The 23301-nt window shown below is 37.5% G+C and overlaps 1 protein-coding gene across 2 annotated transcripts; it reads right to left on the reverse strand.

The window, feature by feature from the left end:
• Positions 1-5231: 5231 nt before the first annotated feature.
• acp1 (acid phosphatase 1) lies at positions 5232-19433 on the reverse strand. Of its 2 annotated transcripts, none has more exons than XM_061052064.1 (6): positions 19332-19433; positions 18602-18675; positions 17039-17152; positions 11634-11695; positions 10564-10669; positions 5232-5565 (listed from the first exon to the last, which is right to left on the reverse strand). In XM_061052064.1, the coding sequence occupies exons 1-6, from the start codon at positions 19372-19374 to the stop codon at positions 5488-5490; spliced, it is 477 nt and encodes a 158-aa protein (XP_060908047.1). In that variant the 5' UTR covers positions 19375-19433; the 3' UTR covers positions 5232-5487. The 2 variants fall into 2 exon arrangements, with proteins under 2 accessions (XP_060908047.1, XP_060908046.1); XM_061052063.1 differs by lacking the exon at positions 17039-17152 and adding an exon at positions 17214-17327.
• Positions 19434-23301: the final 3868 nt, after the last annotated feature.

The following is a 23301-nucleotide window of genomic DNA, read 5'->3' on the forward strand; positions in this document are numbered from 1 at the left end:
CTTCAACATGAAGAAATCCCTGTGGAAATAATAGCACTTATGAAAAAAAAGGAAAATACCTCATCTGAGCTGTGTCGGTCAACTGTGTGCTGAGGCTACCACCACACATGGTTTGCAAGCATCATTACACATAGCAACACATTTAAAGAGGTGACTCTGAGGAATCTCAATAAAATAACATTTTAAGCAAATGGATCCCACTGCCACCAATGAAAGAGTGCTTCAATGTCTAACAGGAGCTGGATCTCGGGTATTCAATCAGGATGCATCAATGGTCATGACAAAGGATTTGCAAGATGACATAAACGCGAGTGACAGTGTGTCATATGTGGGAAGCAAACCCTCCTGCTACAGGAGGAAGGTCTGCTGTTTCTACAGCTTCTTCCGTACATCTAAGAGCAGAGGCTGATTTGGCAGCTTTAATGGCAAGACAACAAATTATTAAAGGATGCATAAATTGGAAGAGCAGGAGGAGAGGCCGAGGAGAAAGAAGGAGCAGCTTACATTTGAAGAGGACATTGCAGCACACATTAAACTGCAATCTCGAAGCATCTCAAGTGAGAAAAACTAATTCTCAAAACATTCTGGTAGGATGGATTCCTGTGTGAAAAAGTTTAAAAAAACGAAAATAACAACTGAGAGCTCTCAATGCTGGTGCAAGTTCATTTATTCCACTAATATCAGAAAATCAAAAGGAAATCAAATATGACTACTTGTTTCAATGATCAAGGCCCAAGAAGAAAACTGCACCTAAGTTCATTCATTCAGTGGCTGTATCAATTAATGACGCTTATTATCATGCAAGTCTCAGTGCTACAGATAAAACACAGGTTCCATAAGGATACAGTTAATGCAGGTTTTGGGTCAGAAAATGAGAATCAACACAATACGCTGGGAATTATGACACCGCAAAATGAAATAACTACGCTCTTAATACAACAGCAATGCTTCTCATCAAGGCCAAAGAGAGAGATCCCAACCTTTGAGGGCGATCCATTAAATGACCATACATTTATGAAGGCTTTCGAAAATGGTGTGGGGAGAAACACTGAGAGCCACAGTGACAGGCTATTTCTCGGAGCAGTAACTAGGGGCCGTCCTAAGGGGCTGGTTAGAAGCTGCCAGCATTTCAATCCAGAAAGAGGATACATTAAGGCTAAAGCTTTATAAAGGGAGCACATCGGAAATGAACTGAAATTTGCTGCTGAATATATGGAAAAGGCTCTTTCATGGCCTCCAATCAAAACAGAAGATGTCAAAGCTCTCCAGGGCGACAGCCTTTTCCTCAGAGCCTGTTCTACTGCTATGGAAGGGGTCATGTATTTGCTTGAGCTACAGTAGACATACCAGCAAATATGCTCACCATTTTAAAGAAGCTGCCTTATAAAGACAGAGATACGTGAATAACTGTAGCCTTTGAGCTGCAGGAGAGACACAAAGGGACATTCAGTGACAGCCCAAACTTTATTGAAAGACAAGTAAAAATATGAACTGATCCTGTGATTGGAGATCTGCAGGATGCTCCTCAAGAGACAGCGAACAAAGGCATACACACATTAAACCAGAGCCTCGCCCTGGAATGAAAGGAACCAGGTTTGCTACCAATGTGACTCCTGTTGAGAACAAAACTCAACATGGAAGCAAAGGTAAGGAACAAACTCTAACTGCAAGGAGAATGTGTCTTTGCTGTGGGGGAGGATACATGATGAATTTGGTGACCCCAGTTGGAGAAGAGAACACACAAGGAGAAGCCTTCTTACGGGAAAATAGTTTTGCTTTTGGCTTTTTGTGTATTGGTCACATCAGCAAAGATTGTAGGATACAGATCTCCTGTTCAAAATGTGGTCCCCAACATCCAAATACACTTCACATAACTGGGTGGGTGGTAATGATTGTATACTTCCAATAGTTACTGTAAAAGTACCAACAGTACCAATGCACAGATTAGGCCACACAGGGAAGAAGGCACACCTTAAATGGATCAAGAGATAGTTGTGGCCAGCCATATTGTTTCAGGACTAGAAGTTGCTAGCTTTGGAATTTCATGTATTCTGTGAACTTTTACACAGGAAAGTATGCCTGTTCATAGAAGAAACATTCCAAGGCCTCAATTGAAACATGTTAATCTGCCTGAAATAGATTCAGAGATTGGCTGCTGATTGGGATAAATCTAAGGCTTTGGAACCATTACAAGTCATTCACAGTGTGAATGGTGGACTGTATGGAATCTGGACAATGCTGGGCTGGGCTGGACTGTAAATGGACCTCTGAAAGGAGAAAGTCAGGATGAAATGGATTGGGAGCGGCCAGAGTTATCAGTGAACAGAGTGTCAGATGGGAATTTGAAGGAACTTTGGAAGCAGCAAGACAAACATCCTTGGTGAATGGTAAAAAGGGTAATTGGGCATTACCAGATTGGCTTACCATTTAGGAATAACAAAGTCAACATGCCTCACAAGGCTTCAGAAGGCTGAAGTACATTACAATCCCTTGAATGGAGCTCATTGCTGCCAATCTGGCGAGTCACACTTCGGGAGGAGTGAGTTGCACCATGGTTTTGAAGATTGTGTTTTCTGGACAGACAGTGCATCTGTACTGAAATACATCACAAATTAAACTTTAAGTCTCAAAGACTTTGTTGCCAGCAGAGTCTCAGAAATCCTAACAGCTACATAATCCTCCCAATGGAGGTATCAATTGAGAGAATCCAGGTAACCCGGCTGATATGGCTTTTAGGGGTTTGAAAGTGGATGCATTTCTCAAAGATGCAACATGGTTGTTAGGTCTGGCTTTTCTTCTTCAACCCGAGAGCAAAGCTGGACAAGATGTTTTGCTGTGACTTGCCTGTTAAGTAATTTCTCATCTTGGAACGGTCTCAGGGAATCTGCTGCTTGGATGTTGAGGTTTAAGAAATGGCTCTTGCCTTGAGAGGACAGTTGAGCATGACTCTTGCGAGGTCCGACTTGGAAGTGGAACAGCAAAGATGTTCACTTGAGAAAGATATAGAAAGATGTGGACAAGTTTCATTTGACTGAAACTGGATCTTATGACTTTTGACTTTACTGACCTTTGGCTAAAGAAGAAAGACATCGTATGTGTTATTAACTCTGAAAATGTATTCTTTAATTGTTCCATGTCTCCCATCAATGTTATCATGTGTTATAATTATGTGCAATAACCTTATAATTATGGGCTGATGTGTAGGAGCCATGAAAGCATTCAAGTGTATCTCTAAAGTGTAATTTTTCAGGTTAAGGTATGTGTTGGGTTATAGATTATCATGTAATTTATTCTTTGACCATATCGAGAGGGGGATAGTAGTTCACATGGTTAAGGCCGGGGCATTTAACTCACCTGTTCACCTGTTTGTGTCCACAGTGGAAGAGAGAGGGAAAGCTGCGTTGCCGAATATTTGTTAACAGCAATTGTTTTTGCTCACTGTGATTAATTTGATTATGCATTAATGCACGTGACTGAGTTTTGTTTGTGAGTTCGTAAGTGTGTGAAGATATCTACTGATTCAAACATAAAATGACCTTACCATATCATCAGACATAAATGAGACATACTATTTTGAAGTGCTGGCTACTCTGACAACAATCCAGCAGCCAGTATGTCCTCCTTCTAAGTTTCAATTCCGCTCCGGAAATGTTTTTCTTTTGACCAGAAAAGGTAGGCGGTTTGAAGGCACCCCTACACTGCCGTTTTGGAAACATTTCTAGTGCTGACAGCAATTAAAACATGTATTCACGTCCAATATAGTGGTTAGCTTTTTTTAGGATATATATTGGAAAATCACAATAACATTATATCTCATCAGTTTGACTATGAAAGGGAACATTTGTTGCAAGGTATATGTATGCTCTTACATATTTCTTACCATCATAGCATCAATTAGGGTGAAAATGCCAAAAATATAGGGGTTTTTCTCCAATAAAACAAAAGTTAAGAAACTTTTCCTTAAACAAGTGACCAGATTTATCCTTATATAAAAATTCACAGGAACTACTCTGTACTTTTTTTTTTATTTGATTGAAGAGATCAGTTCAGACTCTTACTTATTGGAGGAGCCCATTTTTGTATCTATGTGTTGGCATTTCTGTTGGTTATGGTTTGCCCCATTCTTTTAGGCCTTAAGTGCCATCATAAATCATCTCAATATTGTGGGAAAGGCAGAAATCTCAGAAATGGATTCCCCTATGTATGCCAGCTGACCCTGACTACTCTTGATGTAACTGCTGAGTAATGTTCTTTTTTTAGAAGAAAGTATTTGTTAGGAAACAAAAACAGTTTTGGTTAAATAACAAGAACTGGGTTTAATCAGATTAACAAGGGAGATAATAGCTTGTAATAGCTTTAGTCTAACATGCTCAGAGCTTTAGACAGATTTGGTTACCTCAGACAAAGTGAGACCAATGGTTTTCACCCTGCTTTTAGTCTTTAAAACAATATTATGCAGGAGTAGGATTTTTAAACAATTTGGCTACCATCAGGTTTTGCTCGTTCTAATTCACACTCTCGCCAAGAACTTGGAAGCAAGTCTGAGATTTTATTTTGCATAGCCTACTTTTCATTAACTCCCTAATTTCTTCTTCTCCATTCATGGCATCTTTTCATCTGCCATGTTGTTCATACTGAGAATACCAAGCTAAGACCATTAAACCCAAACTACATAGTGAAAAACAAGTGTTTAGGGCTAACATTCTTACAGGTCAATTTACCATCTAAATGAATTTGATGATTTGAATTTGAGGTTGAGTAGTTACATAGGGCAAAATTAATCCAACTTCTAACTTTTTCTTAAGCTGTACTGTAAGCTCCCATCCAAATGCCTTCAAAGTTCTCAATTTCAGCTCTTACAAGTGGAAATTATTCACTTTTAATGTTAAACTTTACGAGATTCATATCATTCAAGCAGTTAGTGGTAATTGGTACATTATAAAATAAAACTAGGAGAAATGAGTGAGAACAGATGTGTTTTTTTTCAACATCTAAGAATAACTTAATATCTTGTGTTATTTGTGTCATTAACAGTTGAATGCAAAATAAAACTTGCCAAGAAAATAACCTAGTGTCCCTCAAAATATACAAGAAAATAAGCAATTAAGAAAGCATTAATTTTGACTAGTCAGTCATGCAATACATACTACAGGATACCTTGATTCATTAAAAAAAAAATATCTGTGTATTCAGCTTGTTTAAATGATTTGTGTGTAAAAGTAAATCTCTGATTGTCTCATTTTCTTTCTATTTTATTGATCTCCTGAATTTTACAGTTGACGAACATGTCCATGCAGCATCTTGCAAAAAGTGCACATTGTGTACTTTGTACCAAATAACAAACATTGAAACAAAGTATTCTGGTTCTTTTACCAACATCCACAAGACAATTATGCAGATACGATGTTGTGTGATACAGCCGAAGAATATATTGTTGATTTTTCTGGTTCATATGACAGTTTAAGGAAAGATCATTTAGGGATGAAGTTAGGAGTTATTTTCCAGGAATGCTTTGCAGCAACGCAGACATTGTTGGTACACCTTCTCAAAGTCTTCGTCACTCCCCTAAAAAAAAAAAAAAAAAAAAAAAAAAAAGAATTAAAATGAGCTCATGACAAAATTCTGATTAGGTTATAAAAATAGATGAGAAAATATCTGTTTTTTTACTCAAACAATAAAATATTTTCACATCTCCTTTTGAGTAAACAATTGTTGAGTTCAGAGATACGTTTCTTTATTCTGTCATTTAACAGTAACAGTAAAACGTCTCAGTAAAGGAAGGTTTTTTGCTGGTAATTTTAATCGATCCAAACAGACCAGAAAACTTGTGTCTCCATTCCTTCAGATACATTGACAGTTACTGTCTGGCTCCTAACAGCTCTGTTTGCCGGCATGCTATGTGGTTGCTGGCAGGGGGACTACCATCAAATACTGTCATGTGTACAAACCCCACTTACTGTAAAAAGTATTCATTAAGCCTTACTTTTGGCAAAACAAAAAAAAAGCAACTAGAAAGACACTCCTGCTGATCCCCACACAAAAAAGCAGTGTTCAAAGTCAAAATCTGAGACGTACTAAACTGAACAAAAACATTAACACATAATTTCTCCATGAGATGAAAATAATATCAAATAATTTTTTCTATTTAAACAAAAGACACATTGACCTTAAATATCTTTAAGATGTTCATTTAAATCTGTTTAAGAGAACCCTTCTCCTTTGCCAATATATTCCACCTGACAGGTGTGGCAAATTAAGATCCAAATGTAACTGCATGATTATAACACAGGTGTGTTCAGGGCTGGGAAACCCTCGAAAGTGCAGTTTTAACGGACTGCAAGTTATGAGGGAATTTTCCGTTGGGATGTTGACTGTAGAAAAAATAATTGTACTACAATAAGCAATCTCCGCATCACTTTCTGGAATTTGGCAGTGAATCATACTTTACTCACAACTGTAAAACATGTGTAGCAAATGACAAAATGGACAAAGACAAAACACAGGTAGTACATTTCAGGCAAAAATCATTAGTAAGAAGTCCAGTTAGTTTTAATTTAGGCACAACAGTGCTATCATATGCTGATCAATATAAATATCTTGGCTTGACATTGGATGAACACATGACTTTTAAAGAAGCTGTGAGTGTTTTGACTCAGTCAGCTGGTCGAGCTCTGGGATCTGTACTGAACAAAGTTAAACACTGTGGTAATCTGGGATTTCAGACTTATACACAACTCTATCATTCATGTGTGTGTCCAGTGTCTGATTATGCTTCTGGTGTCTGGGGGTTCCCGGAACATCTAATTTGCAATTCTGTACATCAGAGAGCTCTGAGGTCCTTCTTGGGGGTCCATAAATTAACGCCAGTCTTCGCTGTGAATGGAGATATGGGATGGGAGCCTCCAAACATCAGACATAAATGTGAAATGCTTCGGCTTTGGAATAGACTTGTAAAGATGTCGGATCAGCGACTCACAAAAAAGATTTTTATTTGGGATACCTGCCATTGTCACCCATGAGCAAAGGAGATAAAATCTGTATTCCATAAGAATAATGTCCTTTATTTTTATAAATAACTTAACTTGTGATATTCAGGAGATAAAAAATAATATGTTTCTGATGTACAAAGAGAAATGGTCTGTGGATATATGGTGCAAACCAAAACTAAGAACATATTGTCTCATAAAGGATTACTACAGCGTAGAAGCCTATGCTAAATTTAATTTAACCAAAAGACAAAGATCCCTCTGCGCTCAACTACGTTCAGGAACATTGCCTTTAGCTTTAGAGACAGGCAGGTTTAATTCCATTCCAGAGGAAGACCGAGTTTGTTTGCTGTGTGAGTTAGGAGAAATTGAAAACGAGATTCACTTTTTGTTTTACTGCCGACTATGCTGACATCAGGGATGTTCTTTTTAAAAGAATGTCTTCAAATTATGTTGAATTCTTTTGGCTAGACGATTATGAACAACTTGAGTTGTGTTTTAAAAAAGGAACTTTTGTTGTAGCAGATTTTGTTTGTAAAGCCTGGGAAAAAAAACATAACACGTTATTTAAGACTGAACCGTGACAGGAGCTGGCAACTTTGTAATGTTATGATTTGTAAATGTGAACCACTGCAACTGAATTCTTTGGTGTCTTATAAGCCCATGAGAGTTGTTGCACTTTGTGTGCATGACACAAAAATAAATTAATCAAATCAAATCAAATGTAGCAATGTTGGCCAAGGACCTCCACATCTGGTGTGATGTCTGGGTGGTTTGCTAATGTCAACATTATGAACCGAGAGTCCCATGGAGACATTTTAATTCAAAGATGACCCATTACTTTGCCATTAATCCAGCTCCATCATCTCATGTTGAAGCATAATAATTCACCAATTAATTCAAGTAAGGCTTTTATATTGCTATGCATGCAATATATTTTATGAATTTTAATATTTTAAGTGGTTACTACAGCATGTTTTGATTACTGCCAAAATCCAAAACATTTGCACAGCCAGTGAAGACAAACAAACCAACCACAGCACCCTGTAAAACAATCTTTTGGGTAAAGAAACAGGACAAAGAAAAGGTGGTGGGGGGGTATTTATGTCAAGTGCAACTTTGGGGTTCAAGTGCTTACTGAGTCTGTAAGTAAATAACTGGTTTTGTAAGCCCATCAAATAATGCTTGTCAGATGTTACTAATAAGCTTGTATTGGAGCTAAATTAGCTCAATTTTATGTGACTTTTAAAACAGAAAATCAAAAAAATCAAAATACATTTTGGCAAACAATCAAATCATTATCTAACAGCTGTATAACTTTTTATCTTCCATTTAGCGTACTCACTGATGGTCATAGGGTAACAAACAATACAGATAAATTGAACTATTTTAATAATCAGTTCATATCCTCAGGCTTTTTATTTAAGGGAAAGACATTCCCTGTGGTGTCTCCAGTTATTGAAAATGACATACAAGCTTTTAACTTCAGTCCCTTTACCACGTCTGATGTCTCTATGGTTCTAAAAAATCTCAAGCCTTGAAAACCAGCTCATCTAGACACTTTAGAGCCTTTCTATTTCAAACTTGCATCAGATTTTGTAGCTGATCCACTGTGTCACATTTTTAATCTTATCGTGACTGAAGTAAAGTCCCTGTGGACTAGAAATCTGCCTTTCTAATTCCTCTGTTCAAAGGAAGGGATTCCACGGTCTTAAACAATTACAGACTGATCTCCAAACTGGAGTGCTTGAAACTTTGGTCAGTGAACAAGTAATAGAATACCTGGCTGCCAGTCAGGATTCCGAAAAGAACCCCAAAAACACTACCACGGCCACCATGAAAGTAAAAAATTATGTTCTTGAAGCCTTGGACAGTAAACAATGTTTTCTTTCTCTTTTTAAAAACTTTTACAAAACATTTTATACTGTTGATCACAGCATCTTCTAACATCGTCTTAGCTAAGCTAATGTGTTTTTAGACCATACTGTTGGGGGGTTTGCCAACTACCTGATTGGTAGAACCCAGGCTGTTCAGTTAGCAGGTGTTACCTCTGATGTACTACAAATCCACAAGGGAGTACCTCACGGTTCAGTTCTGGGCCCACTGTTATTTACTATACATATATATATATATATGAATTGCCTTATACTTGGCCAGGTCTCCCTTGAAAGGGGATCTCTGATCTCAATGGGGTTAAACTGGCTAAATAAAGGTTAAATACAAATATTGAGCTAGTTGGATGGTTGCACATGCTCTGAGTTTGTGACTGAATTCTCCTAAACAACATGGAAGACAGCTTTTGGTAGTGATATCAACTTCAATTCACGGCTCTTGTGGATGGTCTGCAAATATGACTGCCTATTTATTTTGAAAGCCCAATATCCACCTGTGTTGTAGTAATGCTCTAAAATCAGCGTCATGATATGCCACACCTGTAAGCCGGATGGATACCAGATGTATATTTTAGGAGGAACTTTCTTTTTGTAAGCATAGACGAAAAAATAAATATCTTATTTCTACTCTGAATATGTTGAATAAAATATCATTTAGATTATTTTAATATAACTGACTGAGGCCACATCAGCTTTTGTCAACCACAGCCCTTCTTTTCAGTCCCATCACCACTGACTATTTGAATGATAGTTTATTGTAAACAGCACTGTAGTAATGCACAGATGCTTTATTATAAGTCTGACAGAGTTTCAGCTACAACACCACAGCAGGTAGTATTGCTTTCCATCTGCATTAGTCTAATTTATTTAAAACTGACTTATTTAAGTTTGATGTTCTCAAGATTTTTTGAAAGAAATACTGACAACCTGTCATCACTACTCAAACCTTTCCCAACCTTTACTCCCTCAACTTCCCCACTCCTGCCTTTCTCTTTCATAACCATCAAGTTGATAAAGGAGGCCAAGGCAACACATGTCCAAATAATTTGGCAACTTTCAACTGCAGAGAGAGCACGAAAGGAATAAAACGGATGGGTGAGTTGGGGAGGGTGAAAAGGCTTCTTTTAAAGTGATGTCCAAGTAATCAAGAATCAAGTTATTTATTGTGGTTCTTACTGTGCTGGAAAGGTTGCATAGAGTTGTATTGCTGCATACTGTGCTGCTGTGTTACTAATATATTGCAGTCTGTTTTGTTTGGTGCTGTTTATTTCATGAAATGTGCCGGAGCATGATCCAATCACACCCTATGGAGAGTATATTCTCTCCAGAACTGACAGTACAAGATGATGTATTTGGAGGTTTTGTGAACATTTACAGCACAGATTTTTTTTTAAGCACAGCTTAAAATATGCAAAACAACAGATGTTTGAAACCCTAACTTATCGACAAGATGAACATAATAATACTTGCAAAATACAAAATACTGCAAAAGTCACTTCAATTTTAGACATTCAAATTAATCAAGGTGTTAATAACCTCTTTAATGTGATGCCATTTTTTAAGAACTCGCAGCTTTACAAGTAACATTCCATATATTAACCAAATATGGAGATAAACTGAGATCAAACACTAAGGAATCATCTTAATTATGCTTGAAGATACTCCACATTTACTTTAATACTTACATAATACGGGTCTTTGATGATCCTCTGCTTCTCAGGGTCATATGAACCAAGAAGCTCAATCTTTGCTTGGTAGTTTTTCACCTGTTTAGCCCTCCTCTCCAACTCACTGTGAAGAATAGAGAAGCTGTGTAACTCCAGGGGAAAAAAGTGGAAACACTTCAAAGGTTTAACACAGGAAAAACATGCTCTCCTCAGGTTGAAATTTCAGTCAGCATGTTTTGTCTGAATTTAAGGTATGAGGGGGAAAATGTAATTTACCATATCAAAAGAGTTATCACATTAAAAAGACCACTTAAAAAGGATCTATTTTAAGCGCCCATAATACTAACATCTATGAAATTAATTTCCTCCCAAATAACAACAAACAATAGCATGAAATTGAAGTACGCAAATGTGTGTGCTTTAAAGTACAGAACATTAAAATAATGTGTTAAAGCATATCTTTTAAAGAAAAAAATATTAACATTTACACTAAAAACCGAACGAGAGTTAGACAGATTTTGTAAAAAGAAACCAAACATTGACTGAGTACCTTATGTCTAGGACAGGGCCTCATTTTCTCAGTCTCATCAGCTTAACATTTGCGGAGAAAAAAAATAGTGGGGGAGAAAGGAAAGAAAAACTACCCAAAGAGCAAAGACAAGGCATCCAAAGAACTCAGTAAGCAGCTTACAGATCAGATCTGCCAGAGGCATGTGATCTCAAAATGATCCCTAAACGTTCAAAGTATCAAAAAATATCCCTCCCCCTGACCTTTGGAAGGAGCTTAAGGAAGGATATTGCTCATTAAGGGGAGGCCTTCATCTACACATTAGTCTTAGCTCAATGTTACCACCATGTTCATGTGTATGTGAAGGCGTAGCACAGATCAGTATCCAGACAGCTAGCAGGACAACCTAGTTTGACCCTCTTCAAGGGAAACTGTTTTTTTTCTTTTTGATCCAATGCAACCATTAACACGACAGAAGGAACACTTAGCACACCTGTGTTTTTAGGGACTGTGTGTCCAACTGCTGTGATCCACATTTACAGAAATAACAAAAACGGCCGTTGAATAAAAATGAGTTTACCTCATATTGCTGTCGTCCATGCAGAGAATGTACTCAAAGCTCATGAAGTCGTCCTTCGTCACCTGGGAGTGAGAACAAAGCAAACATTACTTTGGCTCCGTGTCGATACACAGTGTGGCCTGCAGAGTCTCCCTACAAACTTAATCACTGTACCACAGTTAACACAGTCTGCTCTTAGAACTACACACCTGAAGCTAAAAGTATGACGGTATTTTTAAAGAACCAAAATCCCTATTTTTTATAGCTTTAATGGCCTGCATGTTTTATAACATATTTTCACATGCTGTAATTACTCACTACATAGTTTCTTCACACGCACGAGGGATTATTAAGGGAGAACATGATGCCCACAGGTAATCCAGAGTTAATGTTTTTAACTGCATCTCATTGACAGCAGTCTCACTTTATTGCTCACTCTCTTCACACTTCAGTCAAAGCTGTTATTAGGTTCCCTGGCAAGGGTATGATCCCTTGTAACAGTGTATTCTAGTCTGTTCATTAGTGGGTCATTGTTCCATGTGTCTCCTGGATTCAACACTTAAATGTGGTCAAGACAATCCTGCTAGTTATTTCACACTATGAAACAGATCCACAGGTGGTGATATTGTGCCAACATAAAAGCAAGGGAGACTGTAAACAATGGAGGATTTAAAAAAATTAATAAAGACATTTAAAACGGCTTTGCAAACTTTTTATGAGGATGGAAATTGATTCAACTCGTTTGTCAGACTTCAAAGATAAACACTATGGATTCGTTCTTGTAAACAACTTTAATTTCTCAACAAGACAACAGGGGTCCCCTTAAAATAAAATCTTAACAGTGAAGCAATGTATCACTGCTGTTGCTTGAAATGAATAGCTATTTAATTTAAAACACACGGAGGCTTTTATTGTGAAGCAGTCTCTGGAAGCATAATGTTTGACTGACTGTCTCCTAAAACTTGTCATGTCTGCACTAAAAACAAACTATACAACCACATAAAGTAACTACTCTTTAAGTCACTGGTGTGGTATTGAACTGCATTTGCTGTTACCCCTGGTGTTACAATATCAAATAGTACTAAACTGTTAGAAAACTGGGTTACGAATCTGTAACCAAATGGAGGGGTGTTGTGCTGAATGCTTACTGTGCTTGGTGATGATTTAATGGAACAAGCAGCATCAATTAAAAAAATCAGTATCTAAAGTGAATTTAAAGAGTTTTGAGAGTCAAAGTTCAGGAATGCCAGGGAGACGGCGAGGACAGCGGGAGACAATTATAAGAGGAAAGAAACAAAAGAACACGGCGTGAATAAATCTCCAGCCATGCTCCAGATGTTACGATACAAACACTTAATCACAGAGACAGCTGCGGTTATTCATGGAACAGCAGAAAAATAAACAGATGTTTATAGTGCTAGCATTGAGCTTGAGTTTTCAATGGAAGACTGTTTGGTTGCAGCCACCAGGGCCTGATATCTTTATTTTCCATTTGAACACTCTCACGCCCTTTCATTCACACAGGATGGTTACAGTAGGCGCTGATCACAGCGGCTGCCGCTCTCGCTGCTCCTGTCGACCTTACAGTCTCACACTTTAACGGAATCTTTGCTAATCCCCCGAAAGAGTTCATGTGAGCCTTCTCAAAAGACCTGACTGGCACCGCTATTTGAATTTCTCAAACATCTGGCTGGAGAGTGAACTGGGAGGCTTTCACTGTACATGAGGAAGGAGTGGGGAGACACATATCTTCCTTTAAGTTTGGCAAGTTCAGAAGATGCAAAAACCCTGAGTAGACATGAGGAAAGATTCTATGATTGTTTGGGAAAAAAATCATTAAAAAGGGAGTTGTTGTGGGGCGAGTCTACAAGTTTCAGGTTACGAGTCTACAAGTTTCAGGTTACATAATTTACATATTAAGCAATACTACAGGTCTGTTGGGCAGTGGGCCCACCAGAGAATAAACCTTCATAGAGGCAAATAAGGTGGTGAACAAACAAACACACAATTCACTTCAGTCATTCTTGTATATAGTCAGAGCAGGCTCAGGTCCAGGGAACGGTCTGTGCCACAGGCCCGTCCATACCTGGTTCTTGGCTTTATTATTTTTTTAATTTCCGGATTGTGGTGGCGCAGTGGTTAGTGTGCGCGCCCCATGTATGGAGTCCTCCAAGCGAGCGGCCCAGGTTCGAGTCCAACCTGTGGCTTCTTTCCTGCATGTCATATCTCTACATTAAAAGGCACAAAAAGCCCAAAAATAAATCTTTTTTAAAAGTCAAAAAAAAGGGAGTTGTTTTTTTAATCAGTCATTTGACATGTAACAGTTGGAAGAGCAGCAGTTTAATTAAATAAATGAATAGCAAATGGCAAAAGGTAAACTACACCAAGGTGCTTCTGTTTCAGGGTTTTTGTAATGTGTGAATGTCTATGTAAACTGGCCTATTACAAGGAATATTTTGTATTTACCCATTTATTCCCAATAAGAGTATAAGTAAGTGTTTGTTATTGTTTTTGTCAACCAATAGAAATCCTCCTGTAGCCATTAGTAGATGAAGGCTGGTACTTAAGCAGCTGTTAAATGACTAAAGAAAACTCAGGAGTGATGATATTAATGATGTAATAATCAAAACTAAAAACGTCCCTTTATATTTATCAGTGTTTTAAAAACCATTCATGTAAAGTAAATATACAGCTAATACATTATTAAGTGTTTCATGTTGCAATTTAAAAATATTTAAATACAGACTTTCACATTCTACATTCTTGTGTGTCATGAAAACCTGCCTGGCATCTGATGGCCCTTTTAAATGACTATCACAAAACAACCTCAGTCTGCCTCTGCTTTATGTCATAGTTTAAGTGTTAGCAACCCTTTATCTTAACGTTGACTCAATGATAACATTTTGATAAAGATTAAATCAAAACTTGAGCTCTAGTAAATCTAATGTCTGGCATTTTCCGATAAGGCATCAAACACTCTCAAATCATTCCAGAGCATGTTTGTTTAATTAAACAAACACGTTTGTTTATCTGGAGATACAGTGGTCTCCCACTTGGCCAGTCTGCCTTAATACTGGCAGCGGCAGCAGTTCAGCAAAGTTCACGGAGTAAAAATAAAAAAATACCTTGGGAAGGGGTGGAAATAGAGGAAAAAAATAGAGGGTGGGAGTGATAGCATTGGAAACGGTGAAAAAGGAAAAGTGCATGAATTTGCTGGGTTAAAGCCAAAGTTTTTTTACCTCCACATCCCTGCTTTGAGGAGATTAGAAAAGGGTCTGACTGAATAGTTTGCAGAGAGACAAACTAATAAGACAGCAGATCTGTAGCCTGTGATGAAAACACTGAGTGTTTTCAGGGAAACATGAAGTGTGTGAAGGGCACAGGGGAGTTGGAGTTGCACTGAGGATAGGGCCAGAACAACGTCAGCCCTCATGGACAAACATCTTGGGATGATTTCAGGCCTGTTTCACTATTTGAAACACATGCTGGGAGGTGATTCAGTTATTCAACAGTTGTAACAATATTTCACACACGCTACAGTAATGGGAAATCCAATATTTAGGAATTATTTGGTTTGATACAAGAAAAAATATTAAAAGAAAATGGAATAAAAGAAATAAAGTAAAGCTAAAGCACCTAGGGATGGTTCTTTGTGAACTGATCAGCTGCAGATTATATTTTAAAAGAGGTCATATTATGCCCTTTTTGGGGTTCGTATATTTAATCTATGTACCTACTAAAGTATGTTCACAATAGCTAAAGTTCTAAGTTCTAAAAAAGTGTCTGTTTTCATGTACTGTCGCTCCATGCACCGGCTCGCTTCTGACTCTCTCTCTAAGACTCTGAAGTGCCCACGTTCAGAGTCCCCACGTGTGCCTAGTCTGATCTGATTGGTCGGCCTGTCGGCTCTGCCGTAATTGGTCAGTCGCTCAGCACGGTTCTCGGAAATGTCACGCCCCTTTTACCATATTGGGAATGCAGCCACTTTGGCTCCGAGGAGAGCAAAAACATTAGCACCTTAGCACTACTGTGCTACCGCAGGCTACGTCATATCGTGTGTGTGCTACAGAAGTTAACGGGCGTGCAACATGAGCTGCTGGGCTTGCCACAACGAGCCAATGGGCTTAGATCAGTGATCTCACACTGACAAGACGTCACACTGGCAATTTTTTTTCGAGGGGGGCTAGAACCGAGCGTTACATGCAGCTAATGCTGCAGCTAACAGGAGGACCGAGGAGGAGCTGCGTTTCCGCAGACTTTGAATTTTTTTGCACATAGATGTGCCTAAACATGAGGTCACTGTATCTGATGTCTGGCAAAAAATGCTGCATATTGAATAACTGAGAAAAAGGAAATGTCTGTTCATATTTTAGAGTTATTTACCCTTGAATGCCATTGTTACATAAAGCCACTAATGGTGTATCTTACAAGTGAATTAAAAAACTGTCAGTGCCATTTTTCCTGACTGCTTAAATGGAAAAACAAATGACAACTATGTTGATAGTCAGGAAAAAACAAATTGGTGGTGAGCTAAGAATAAATTTAAGCCAGACGTACACTGTACGATTTCAGCCCAATTTAAACACCATTTTTGAGTCGTACAAGTCGTAAAACTCAAAATCTTTTTCAATTTCAGCCCAAACACAAGTCGTCAATCTTGAGGTGTACACTGAGGCAAGACGGCAGATCGGGGCCTGAGCAGTTGTTTCCGAGCCGGGCATATGAGACAACTGAAATACACAAAGATCTGACTTCAACCTCCGTCTTAGGGAGTTTTCTATTGACCGTTGCGAATGCTCCATCCTGATTGCAATCCTACAGAGTGAGCTCTCAAGGTTTTGCCCAGCAATCGGGTCATACATTGTCGTGTTCAACATTAATTATCTGAGTAACATCAATTCATGGATCAAAATAAACCTTGCAGAAAATTGGAGCAAACTTACAACTAAACCTGGGGTCCTAAACTTACAAACTTGAACCAGGAGACAAAATAATCACTAAATACACAAAAAATAGTAATATGCAGCTGCCTAATACTATATTGTAATATGAATGGATATTTTTGCATCCGGGAGCAAAGAGATACATCGTACCTTTCTGCTGATCCCATCTTGTACATGTGTGTGTAATATTTTCTAGCAATATATCTCATCCTGCTTCTTATAACTGTACAACTCTGTTAAGCTAAGGCAGGGAAAATGTAAACAAAGGCTTATTCAGTTCATGTGTGAAAATCCCCTTAATCAAATAATGATCCAGTGGCAGACCCAGAGGTTATTTTATTTCCCCCCGAAAACAAAGGTCTGCATTTTCAATGCTTTTTGTAATGGTAAATACCCTGTGTTATATATATATATATATATAAATCACACTGGTACACACAAACAACGGTGAGCTGAGAGGGGCCACGGGACAGCTGGTAATACCTGTCGGGCCCTGTGGCTCGTCTCAATTCCATTCTTCCTTAGACAGGCCAAACCGCGGGCGTCTGGTGAGCTGCCTATATTCCAGTCGGATGTGGCACCACTGTCTATCACCCACTGCAACAACAGAGAACAAAAAAGGGAACACTAACTATCACTAAGGTGTAGATGGTCGTACCTGTCTGGCCACATGCGCCATTGGCACATCATGCTTCTTCATGCAGGCTTGGCCACGGTCGTCGGGAGAGCTTCCTATCTCATAGGTGGAGGTGGCGGCACTGTCTATCCTCCACTGGCCACAGCAGAGCATGGGGAACAACAAGACAGCAAAACAGATTCAATTAATGCAGTAGGTAGTTTAGCATCTTTAGGGGGATGACATGCTCTTAATGAAGGATTACATAAAGACTTTGAGGCCGCAGAAGGGTCAATAAAGTTAACACTAAGAGGCATTAAAAACCTAAGAAACTAAAAGGCAATAAAACAAGTTTGGCCTACTTTAAATATATTTAGTCTTTTTTGTCAATCATCTTCACATATTAAACTGATGGAGCAAACATTTCTGTACACAGTTAATAAAATCATGTCATGTACAGTTAAAACACACCTATTTTTTGGCTGGTCTTTCTAGAAAGGGGATTTGAATCACATGAAAAATCCAGTAAGAAAGAGGACATTTTTAACAAAAAATATTACACAGTTGTTTTAAATACTGTGAATCTGTTTGGCCAATTACGCATAGCAACAGTCTACTATCCCTCGACAGATCATCGTCGTCTAGAAGAGCAAACCGTTACTAAGAAAAGCAGATGGTTGCTAGGGATGCAGCTCTAATTTCATGACCTTGAGGACTAACTTTGACCATATCAATCAACAGAAAGAAGTCTGGTTAAATCAGTGTCACTCCGTTTACTGTGGAAAATTGAGAGAGGATAACAGCAGAGGAAAGAGGTTAAGAGATGCAAAACTGTACGCTGTGACACAGAAATGTACAAACCTGAAGATGACACATGAAATAAACATGCAGCAGATTGATACAGTGGTGTTTAAATACGGGTAAAATGTAAAAGAAAAAGTCAACAGACTCTGACACAGCAGAAAAACTCAACCAGGTGCTGCGCCATGTGCAGATCTGTTCACCTCGTCTAATTAGTCAGTAAGATTTAAAACTACAACTGTAATATTGGATCGATGTTATAATAAGATAAATTTAAGATATCCTTTATTCATCCCAGCAGGGAAATTTAGGTGATCCAGCATCCAGCATACATACAAACACACAACACAACACATACATACAAACACACAACACAACACCTATATACATACATACAAACACACAACACAACACATATATACATACATATCCCACCCATACAAAAAACATAGCCAGGATAAAAAAAGTGGTATGGATGGTCCATGTGCATAAGTAGCTGTTACTCATAGATAACAGTACAAAATACTAGCTCTGCCAGTGCATAGTATGATAGATAAATAAAAAAATATTATTAAAAAAAAAAAAAAGCAGTAGTAGTTATAGCAGTAATGAATTAATGATGATATTACCTTATCAACAACGCCAGCATCGGTTGCCATCTTCCTGAAGACTGCTTCAGCTATGGGGGATCTGCAGATATTTCCTGTTCAATTAAACAAACACAATAAGTAATGGTATTGCAATATCTTCTTTAAATTTAGATAAGTCAACCGTACCACCTGAGGTATTTAACTAAGGCTGAAGAACAAAGGTTTAAATGTACAAAACTCAATAAAAATTGAACTTTATTAGGAAAAGATGCACAGCATAATTACAAAGTTAACTGGTAGAAAAACAAACAAACAAACAAAAGGTATCGGCAAAGTGTGACAGAAAAACGTGTCAAGCTTAATGCATTATTTTGTTATTAATTATCATATTTTACATACATTTACATAGTTTAATCCACAACACGCAGCTGGACTTTGACATTTAACAACAAACTTCCGGGAAGCTGTCATGAGACCTCTCAGCAAATATCAGCCTGACGTCACTCAGCGTTTCTATAAAACTCACTTTCAGGTGTTTTCACTGCACCTGGCTGCTAACTAAACATAATATAGTAAAGATGGGTTGAGGTAAATAAAGGCTTTATGCCGGTATGCATCATTTTACAGAAACACTGTTTAGCCGGCTGTCTTATGAGAATCATACAACATATAAATAAACAACAAACTGTTTGTACGTGGTATTTCTCTCATACAGACACCATTTCTGATGCTTGTGTGAGTTTATTTGGGATTCACAGACGTCTCTTACCCAAGCAAACGAACAAAACCGACTTCGACCCGGATGTCGCCATGTTGCTGTGATGGGTCCTGTGAGAGGTGGGGTGGCTATGACGTGCCTGAACAAACTTGTAAACGTTATTTTTTTACATTTTCGTAAAATTCATGCAGATCTGCGGAGCCACAAAGTCCCGAAAAAAAATGTGAACAAACAAGAAATAACCTTAAATAACTCAAATTAATATTTTGTGCGCACATTTTTCTTTTTTTTACTTTTCGGACTACAGATAGGTATGGAAGCCCATTTCCGCCAGTAAAAAAAATAAAAATGAAAATAATAAAGTCTCATAAATTCATAATTTCTCATTATTTTGACTTTTTATCTCATTATTTTGACTTATCTCATTATTTTGACTTTTTATCTCATTATTTTGACTTATCTCATTATTATGACTTTATGTCTCATAATTTCGACTTTATATCTCTTAATTTTGACTTTTTACAAGATAAGATAAAGATAAGATAAGATAAGATAAGATATACTTTATTCATCCCAGCAGGGAAATTTAGGTGTTCCAGCAGCCATACAAACACACAACACAACACATATATACATACATATCCCACCCATACAAAAAAACATGAGCCCACAATACAGTTTGATATATGATATATGCAACTCAGGCTAAAGTTTAAAAGTACATAATCTCATTATTATGACTTTATTATTTTCATTTTTATTTTTTTAACTGGTGGAAATGGGCTTCCATAGCTACGCACGAGATTGGTGGTGAAAGATGCTTCTGATTTTAGTGTTAGACTACTAAAATTATTTCTTGAAATGTAACATGCAACACAACAGTTAACCCAGAAACAACAATTTAAATTGATTAGATAAAGTGACTGAAACAGGTATAAAGTGGCAGAGGTAGTTTTTAAAAAAAAAACAGACCATCATCAACTGATTGACATGTCCTACATAATAAAGTATTATCAAATTATCAACAATGTTTATATTTTTAAATAATCAGCATGAGTTATTTTCTATTATAAACACAAGTTTTCCAACTAAACAATATATCTTACTGTATGCCAAAATACCTTAGCTGACCTGGTTGATTTTTTTCATCATAAATTAGGATGTGATGTAAATCTGACTCACTATCCCCTGAAACTTGCTTTATTGCTGGATTAGCCTGCCCTAGATTTAACTTGTTGATACTAACTGATCTTTTAGAATTGTAAAACATTAAATTCTGAGATTCCTTTCATGATGTAAATTAGAGTGACTCTGGCTACAGTCATTGCATAAGATCCATACAGAAGAAGTGTGTTGGATATCACTATGACACCTATTTTAATGTCAAAATAAAACAAAGGCACATTTTGACCCCTATCTCTGACAATCCCAAGGGCCCCTTAAGAAGTAACAATTTCCCTATTTATAGACTGCTAGAGCATTTCCATAATCTAAGTACTGCTTTGCCGTGTTATAGTACATGCAGGTCATGAGAAAATCCTCACCCTAGACAGAGTCTGACATTTAAAGAACAGATTACAGGGTGTTGTACAACATACTTAATGTACTACAGTCACAACCAAATTCACACAATAGTCATTGGGAAGCTCAAAATGCTCTAACAATTTAGGTTTTCAAGTCAGATAAATCTTTGTCTGCTCTGAGGCTGTCAAAATGAGTGGGAGGGCACAGCTTTTCTTAGATACAAGTAGGGGGGCTCCAAGGAAAAAGGGTTGGGAACCACCTAGGGCAGCTAATGGGTTATATAATGTTTTATTTCACCTTGAAATATGATTTGATTTTCCCTTCATCTTTTACTTTGCATTGTTTTCTCAGTTGCAATTCTAAAACAGTGTATTAGGGCCACAAGATTTACGGATCAAAGTAATAATTTTACAAGATTAACATTGTAAATTTACAAGAATAAAGTTGTATTTATAATCTATGGTTAAATGTGTTACTTAACACCCCTCTACAAGTTTGGAAAAACTGGCAGCAAAACAAGATAACTTGTTTACGTTTTGGACTGGTTGGGGTTATAAAGGCAAGAAGCCGATTTTCTCAATTACATTATAGCCCCTCAGTTACAATGTCTTCTTACCTCCTGGTTATTTCCCCATAGATCTGAATTTTTAGCAGAAATTTAAGCATCCGTCAAAGTAACTTCCATTGTGGCACATTGTACAGAAATATTTTAATCAGCAATTTTCAAACTCAGTATTTACATCTGGCTCCAAAGATCCCAATATAGGATGTACAGGTGCAGCTGCATTCATTCCAGAGAGTGAGATATTTAAATAATGTTATCAGAGCACTTATCAGGATACAGCATGAACTGATTGCAGTATTATTAGTCCTGCAATGGATTGATGAAAACAAAGTAGTTGTAGCATCTGACAGCCTCTCAGCCCTAACAAGCATTGAATCTGGAAGGTCAGCATTCAGAGAAGATATTATCAGTGAAATGTTTCATGTCGTGTACAAAAAGGAAATTCAGAAAATCATAACACACTTCCTCTGGGTTCCTGCTCATGTTTGGGTGGAGGGTAATGAACATGTTGACAGTCTGGCTATAAGCACTAAGGATTAAGCATATATATCTCCAAGTTATGTTAAGTAAAGCTGAAGCAAAAACATTCTTTAGAACACATGCACAGTCAGTATGGCAGGAGTACTGGAATAATAATCAAATCGGAAGACACTTTTAGAACAAACAGAAACATGTTGGTGCCAGAACAATGGTGGGATGTAAACGTAAAGAAGAAAATATCATCACTTAGATGAGAATAGACCATACAGGCCTTAACTCCAAAGTCTTAACTCAACACCACAACTACCAGACAGGACAATGTTCACATTACCAATCAGCTAAACAGTGGAACATGTTCTACTAATTATAATGTCATGGGAGATTGTCTTGTCTCTTGTCTCATTAGAAAACAGCAGGCAAAGTGTATGAGTTTGCCAAGTATGAGAAAGATACAAGCTTTTTTTACTGCCTAATCCGCGGATGTTAGGCTAGGTTTCACAAATAAGGACATGCAATACTTAATATTTTGACACATCAGCAACAGGTTGTGATAAGGGTCAGGAAAGGTTGTATATGAAGCTATATGAAGAAATTTGCAAATTAACAATGAAAACCATTGCCATTTTCAAATGCTGAAAATGGGTGGCAATTAATGGGCGTCTTCACCCGTGCAGTGAACGCTTGGATTATAACTGAGCAGTTTTTACAACTTTAATCTTGTAAAATCATGGGTTTAATCTAATAATATCACAACTTTCCTCTCTGATGACTTTGTCAATGTACAACTTTATGTAAGGTCCTCCAAAAGTATTGGGAATCTCACAAAAGTATTGCAAGATCTCATAAAAGTTTTTTCGGGATTGACATAAAACACATTTCCATACACATCCCTTAAGGGGTTCTGTACAAGAGAAAAGCCTCAACTTTCCCAAAAACATAGCATGTATTCCCAGTTTTATAGATGGACCAAGATCTTACAAAGCTGAAATGATTGTGTAACAAGCTATACATCTTACTAATTTACTCATTATCCCTGGTGTATTAAGCCTTTGTCTTTTCTTAGTAAGTAAACGGGACTATAAGTCATTAGAGTCCTTAAAGAGACGTCAAACCCTCTCGGTCATGTGTGCTAAGTGGACAGGGCTTGTTTGTTTTCTGAACGGCTGCTGAAAAGCAGATGAATTTAAATATGTTTTTTTCTTAATCAAATTCATTGATGAGATCATCTTATCTCAAGCAAAACCTACCCATGCATGTGAAAGGAAATATGTAATTGCATTTTAAACTAGTAACTTTGAAAGGTTCTGGATGAATGATTCTATTGGCTGAACCACAACGAGCCCAGCAGTAAAGCCAGACGTGTTTGTGTCTGATGGGCATGGGTGGGATGCTATCATATTTTAATGGATAAGTCAAATGGACTTCAAAAGTCATCAATGAGCAGTTCTGTTT

Source organism: Labrus mixtus, chromosome 12, assembly GCF_963584025.1.
Source record: "Labrus mixtus chromosome 12, fLabMix1.1, whole genome shotgun sequence".
In the NCBI taxonomy this organism is placed as follows: domain Eukaryota; kingdom Metazoa; phylum Chordata; class Actinopteri; order Labriformes; family Labridae; genus Labrus; species Labrus mixtus.